This window comes from Anoplophora glabripennis, unplaced genomic scaffold (genome assembly GCF_000390285.2).
Source record: "Anoplophora glabripennis isolate ALB-LARVAE unplaced genomic scaffold, Agla_2.0 scaffold3347, whole genome shotgun sequence".
NCBI lineage: Eukaryota > Metazoa > Arthropoda > Insecta > Coleoptera > Cerambycidae > Anoplophora > Anoplophora glabripennis.
In genome coordinates, this window is record NW_019419420.1 from 1766 (window position 1) to 8645 (window position 6880).

At 32.3% G+C, this 6880-nt stretch overlaps 1 protein-coding gene across 1 annotated transcript; it reads right to left on the minus strand.

Moving 5' to 3' along the window:
* Positions 1-1859: 1859 nt before the first annotated feature.
* On the minus strand, positions 1860-5712 carry LOC108916774 (erlin-1-like). Its single transcript, XM_018723073.2, has 5 exons — positions 5476-5712; positions 5336-5416; positions 5096-5204; positions 4098-4402; positions 1860-2337 (listed from the first exon to the last, which is right to left on the minus strand). The coding sequence occupies exons 1-5, from the start codon at positions 5599-5601 to the stop codon at positions 1948-1950; spliced, it is 1011 nt and encodes a 336-aa protein (XP_018578589.1). The 5' UTR covers positions 5602-5712; the 3' UTR covers positions 1860-1947.
* Between the last annotated feature and the right edge of the window lie 1168 nt (positions 5713-6880).

Sequence of the window (6880 nt, forward strand, 5' to 3'; positions counted from 1 at the left end):
GGTCGTAGGTAAATATTATTTCGAAATCGCGAAAACAAGTAATGATAATGCGCCATTATTCTATGGCTAGAAATTGGCCTCAATGATTTGGGATCGAGGGGGATTATCCCTCTTTATCCTGCCTCATCTCGTGTAGGCCTGGACAGCCTTCGTAGGTGGGCCCCATCCGTCGTCTACCCCGACCGCAAATGCGGCCGGTGTAGGCGCTTTGTGGGACCTCCTTTTGTCCTGGCTGGGCCCCGCCGGCTAGGGCCCTTTCTTCTGGCGCTCTTCTTGCTTCGTCGGCTCGTCTGTGTAAACCCCGGGGGTAGTGTCATGTTTATGTGTGGTATGGTTGGGTAGGGTAGTGCGGCTATGCAGCCTGGGATGCGCTTTGCTAAGGTGGCCCTTAGGCTAGCGCGGGTGGGGAGGGGAAAGGAGGGTATGGGGAGTGTGTATGTGTGTGTGTGTGTGTCGTTGTCTTCGTTTCTTGATCCTGGCTGTCTCTGAAACAGAAAAGGTTAGCGGGCAGGGGGAAATGATAATGGTTGACGAACGTTTACCTACAATTTTTAACGTTTATAGGTCGTCAGGATCCAGGGGGCATTGCGATCGATGCCCTCAAATCTCTTTAAATTACATATTTATCATTATTACATAAATTACTTTTGTTACCTGCTTATTATAACAGTTTAAGTATGTATAAACTTTAACATTATTAAGTAACAATATGCCTCATTTTGAGGCACGTTTTCACACACGAGATATGATTTATTCTGGTTCCTTCCTGGTCACGGACCGAGGATGTTTATAAAACATGTATTATAAATATCCTTGTGCTTGACTAACGTCAAACGGTTTGTTCCTATTTCGTTACGTGTCTCAGTTACCCGTAATCAAATACATTCTTAAAAATCTGAAAACAGTTGTTAGTGATCCATCTGATATCAGAACATAGTTTCATAATCCTTCGGCGTTGATACGTTTTGCATCATACGGATCACTAAAACGATCCCATCTCTATCCAGCATTAGGAAAATAGACGTCGAATCGAATTGCCCCAGTACCGAATTTATTTTTTAATGACGTTTATCCAAAGGCGAGATAACGTAAATGTCGATATGAAATTTAAAAAAATACACGAAGATTAGCGAATTTCATAATTCCAATTCTATGAAATTCTCTATTAATTCTTGGTTTTCTACATTGGTATGCGCTCGCGTTTAAATGTTATTCTAAAAGAAATAAGTAAACAAAATATATATTAGGATGGTCACTATTTAAAAAATGAATGAAAAAAAAAGAAAAATAGTGATTATATGGGTTTTGATATATACATATTGGATGTAAATTATTAAGTATTAGGTATAATTAATTAATAAAAGTTAATATTAAAGTAAAAAAAGATAATTTTATTTATACTGGGTTGTTCATACATAATTTCTTATTTGTAAATATTATACAACAGGTGGTAAATTTATTGCATGTTATGAAGTGTATCACTAATGTAATTTTTGGTTTGATTAAAATTTAATTTTAAAAAAGGAACAACTAACAAAACAAAAACTTAAAAATATTTCATAATAAAAATACATGATCAAAAATAAGTTGTTTTTAATGAAGTACAGGGTGGTCAATATTTCCTGAAAAATCTGTTTTTCTTGAAAATTCTGAAAACGGTGTTACATTTTCAGTGACTTTAATATCAGAAAAAAATATTTATACTGCTTGGTGGCACTCTGGTAATTATTTTTCTCAGAAACACAAAAATCCTTCGGCACCACGTTTCTAAGAAAAATCGGAGCATAACAGGTGCTGTGAATAAAAGACCAATTTTTTAAATTTTACATTTGCATGATAGCCACTAAAATGTCATTTTCCAAATTTAATTACCTTCAATCATAAAAACACATTTCTCAAGATATATCTACTACCCTATAAAAGTACTTTGCCTACACATGGCAGTTTTTATGAGTTTTCCTTACTCTCAGCAGTAACCTCACTTGTTCCTGGTACTAAATACGATCTCTCACAGTTTGTCCCTAAGTAAGTATGGGGTATTTGGTTTCCAAAATACACTTTAGTGTTCTGAGAAAGCGACTCGTATTTTTTCAGTTCTAAAAATTCTGCTGTGTACAATACTTTGTTAACCTCAGCCTGTTGTTTTAGTTTATAAAATTCTGCATCAGCATGACTTCTTTGTCTTGCCAAGTGCATTTCATCATCTATTTGGGAGATCCTCTGCAAAGACTCCTTTTCCATGATTTTCTGTTCATATTGGATTTTTGCCACTTGCGCTTCTTTTTCAGCTTCAATGATAGCTTTCTTTCTTTCAGTTTCGGCATCTTTTTCCACAACCTAGAGGTTACAAAATTTGTGAATTATTCAGATTTAAACTAACACAAAATTTTGAATTAGGCGTATGACACATTAATATGTAAGTACATGGCCTATTTGTAACTTTCTATTTTTTCTTCACAAAAAGTTCCTTTGAGGAATTGAGGAAATCATATTTAGAAAAAACAATTAAGCAAAGAATATGTGACTGTGTATTTGTTATATCTCAGTTAAATCAGTACATTTTTTGATTCCTCCACTGCTGTGTTCCACTTAAGATTGTGACATATTTATAATTCTTAGCATACAGTTTCTGTTCAATATATTTTTGTTTTCACAAGATGGAGCTAACTAGAATCCACTTATGAGGATATTCATTTACCTCTCTCAAATACAGAATCACTTGATATAAAAGTTATGGCGTCTTTAATAGATCATCCCTGTATACAGGGTGTATCTAAATAACACCGAAAAATGTAAGGGGTGATTCTTGGAAAAAGATGAGCTGTATAACGCGAGTGTCTTTTAAAAAATGATTAAATAATGTATTGATCGCGGCCTATCTTCTTCAAATTTATTGGTTTGAAATTACTGACCATTTGTTTTATTCGTGAAATGTACGTGGCGCCCGTCATCTCGGAACGAAACTGCTGACAGTTCGCCAGCTAATACCTTGACTGGCATAGAATTTATTTATTTTTCTCATAAATCCTTAACTTTTCAAAGTTTGAAGAGATCAAAAAGTTAGTAAATGAATGGGGCTTTTTAGACATATTTTGTAAAAGGAAAAAATTGTATCAAAATAAAATTATAACAAAAATTGTCATAGGAGTTGATTATTTCAACCCCTTACCAAATACTTCAGGGTTGAAAAAATTTAAAAAACTGTAGTTTCTTTGACAGATAATCACCAAGTTTGGTTTCTTTAGCTTCATTATACATGGAAGACAAAAAATAAAAACATTTTTTTTTTGAAATTTTTGTAGGCGTAGCTTTTCAGGGGTTTTTCAAAAAATTTTATACCAAAGACCCCTATTAATTTTCATCAGAGAATCGCCCCTTACATTTTTTCAGTGTTATTTAGATACTCTGTATAAAGCAATTTTTTAACATATTTAAATTTAATTGTTATCAGTTTATTTTTTTTTATTACCTTCTCATTTACATTTAATAATCACATGACAAGGATGGAGTTTGTAAGTTATAACATCCACAATATTCTAATTAGTTTTATCTAGAAAACATTACTAAAATTTGTAGTTGAGATAAAAAAAAAATTAGATTTCAAAAATATAAAAAATATAAAATGTTTTATTTAAAAAACATAACTTACATTTTGAACTTACATATCGTCATTGAGCATGAAAAACCTCCTATGTGTAAAATACCATTTTTTACAGGAGGGTCAAAAAACAACTATTCGGAGATGAATTTAATTCTTTTTCACATATGTTTACAAAAACACGGTTTTTTGCAAGAATGATAGTATTGATAGGATTAGTAAATATAAGGTTTTATTAACCGATAAAAGGAACGAAAACCAACCAATTGCTCTACAAATTAAAATTTATCAGATATTATCAGATTTCATGCAATTTTTTCTATACACTTTGCTCAATGAAATGTTGGTTTTGTCATCCCATACTTTGTTTTCCATATACGAATATAAATATGATCGTGTATTAATATAAAATTAAGTAGTTTAAAGTTTAGAGGCGCCACTCGCAACAATTCATTAGTCTCGATATTACACACTTTTTATAGAAATTCATAACTTTTACCTTTTGATGTTGGGTTGCTATTAGCAATTTTGTTTTTTCACCTTCCATTAATTCATAATTCTTTCGTATAACTTCAGGTATTTTCGGCTTTGTGACTCTAACGGCCTGAATAGTTAAACCAGGGGCCATTTCCAACAAATCTCTTTGCAAAGCCTGTTTTAAATTTTCATCGATTTGATCAAACAGATCTATATATACTTCGTGTAAAGTGTGTATGCTACAAAATTGATTTAATTCATGATGAACTTTGTTGAAAATTAACGTTTTGTCATAGTCTGCAGTGTAGTTTCTAACAATATCCAGTACTAAAAATATTAAATTTATGTAAAAAAGGAGAGAAATGAATGTCACAACATAAAGTACCAGGGTAAAATTTTTATATTTCTGAAATTAATAAATATATATTTAAAGATAACCGAGTACAATTTCAGCTGTGATTTTTACAAAATATTGCTAGAACAGAGCATAATATTCTTATATTAAATTGTTAGCTTTGCAAATGTCAAATATAGCGTATTTCTAAAATTAATATATTAATAATTAAATGTAAAATGCTTGGTATTTATGTTGTATGATATATTAAGGATAATGACAAAAAATATGAGGTTTGTTCCAGCAAGCTACTAGAAATGTTACAAACTACTTGTAATATGTACACTATCAATTTTCCAATTGAAAAATTATTAATTAATGTGTATACTGTAAGCAGTTTGCAACATTTCTAGTAACTTGTTGGAACAGACCTATTAATGTAGGCACATTGAAAAAAAAAATAAACAAAAAAATATGTACTTACTACCTAAAATAGCAAAATAAAAAAAATTGTGGAAAACCGCAGATCAAAATTCTACTACTTTACTATGATTTACTAAAAGTACTATATACTAGTTTAAATTTTATTTATCAAATATTACTAAAATATTACGCAAATATTCTGTAATATTACTCAGCTTGTGCACCAAGTTACACTCGTGGTTTCCCCTTGCAAAAAAACTTACCACTGTTAAAATTTAAATGATTTACGACTTCAATTCGATCAAAATATATCATAACACCACCACTTGTTCCACATGGTACATTTTTTACTTCATCGGTTTGTAACGTTACCTAAAATTTGCTAATATTAAAAACTTAACATACCTATTGAATTAACGATATATTTCCAATTATTAATTGGTTAACATTTAAACATTTATTTAAATCAGTATTTATAAATATTTTTATAGAGAATAACATACCTGCACTGGTTTATATGACGTTAACAAAGGTATCATCATATGATAACCTGGTAAACTTGTAGTAGGTAACAAAGCACCTCCCTGTAATGGAATAATTAAAAATTAAGCCAATTTATAGATAAAACATACATTAAACTCACTCTGAAATAAACACCAACATGACCCTCTTCAATTCTGTGCAAGGAATAATTGTATACTAGAAATAGCGTTGTGAAAATAGATCCAATAATGGCATGTTCCATTAAAGATGAAAGACGTAAGGGCATTTCTAAAATACCGCTTACACAAAATTATTGTAAGATAACAATCATTACTCTATGTTTGTGACTAATTGCTATAGAAACCAATCTTATAAAAAGTTAGGTTAAAAAGATTTTTGACATCTTGATTTTGGCAGGGAATCAGACTATCAGACATAGATTAGGATAATATTAGATCTATGGAATCAGGTCACTAAAGAATCAGTGTCGCCAACAGATCAATATGAAAATGAAATTACTGGCAACATTTGACATAATTCTTTCCAATTACTGGCAAAGTTTAATTCCCATCAGTCATGCCAAAAACGGCATGACTGATATTTAATTCAAACTGCTGATTTCTTTATCTCCCCTCCACTATTTCGGTGCATATGTGATATGGGACACTAGCGCCCTCTAATTACTCCTTGTGTAGTCTTCATGGTTTTGACCTTTGACCTTGACGTAGTGTCAATACCACAAAACCTATAATATAATAGTCAAGACTGTCAAGTCGCTTTAAGGTGCATTCAGAATCAATTTGCTAGCCAACTTACACTTCGGCACGAAAGTCTGCACGGATTTGACCATTCAGAATAAAATTCAGGCGACACTTGGTACATGCACGTTGGCTTCAACTTAAATCAGCTGTTTTAGCTGTATACTTTAGGTTATATTTATATTTTGTTTGTTTTCAAAATTTTAAATTAAAATGTACAATAATAATCCATAATAATAATTAAAGTGATTCATGATTTCTCCGGGCCGTTAGAATTGGTCTTACTCCCCCAAGACCCAGAAGTCTTAATCGAGTTTTTTTGCTCGAATTGCTATAATAGCTGTCTTTTTAAGTAACAACAACAACAGCATTGTTACCTGTTAAAGAGGGGATAACAAGTTTCCCATTCTTCCATCGTGGTTAATCAACATATAATGGTTAAACTAATTTCAAAATTCCATAAAATTAAAATTATGTTGACATTTTATTAAAACAATCATATTGCACATATCCCGTAACCGGCACGGAAGTCGGCACGGACGTCAAAGTTTGCAGCTTGCGAGGTTTCACGCGCACTTCAACTCGTTTGCCAGCTCGAGATTTTATTCTGAACGGCTACATTGAAATGCGAAAGGTAAGCACACATGGCCAAATCAGACTTCGCCCGCGAATTGATTGTGAATGGGGTTTTACTTCAGCGAGGCGCGCGCCATTATTCTATGGCTAGAAATTGGCCTCAATGATTTGGGATCGAGGGGGATTATCCCTCTTTATCCTGCCTCATCTCGTGTAGGCCTGGACAGCCTT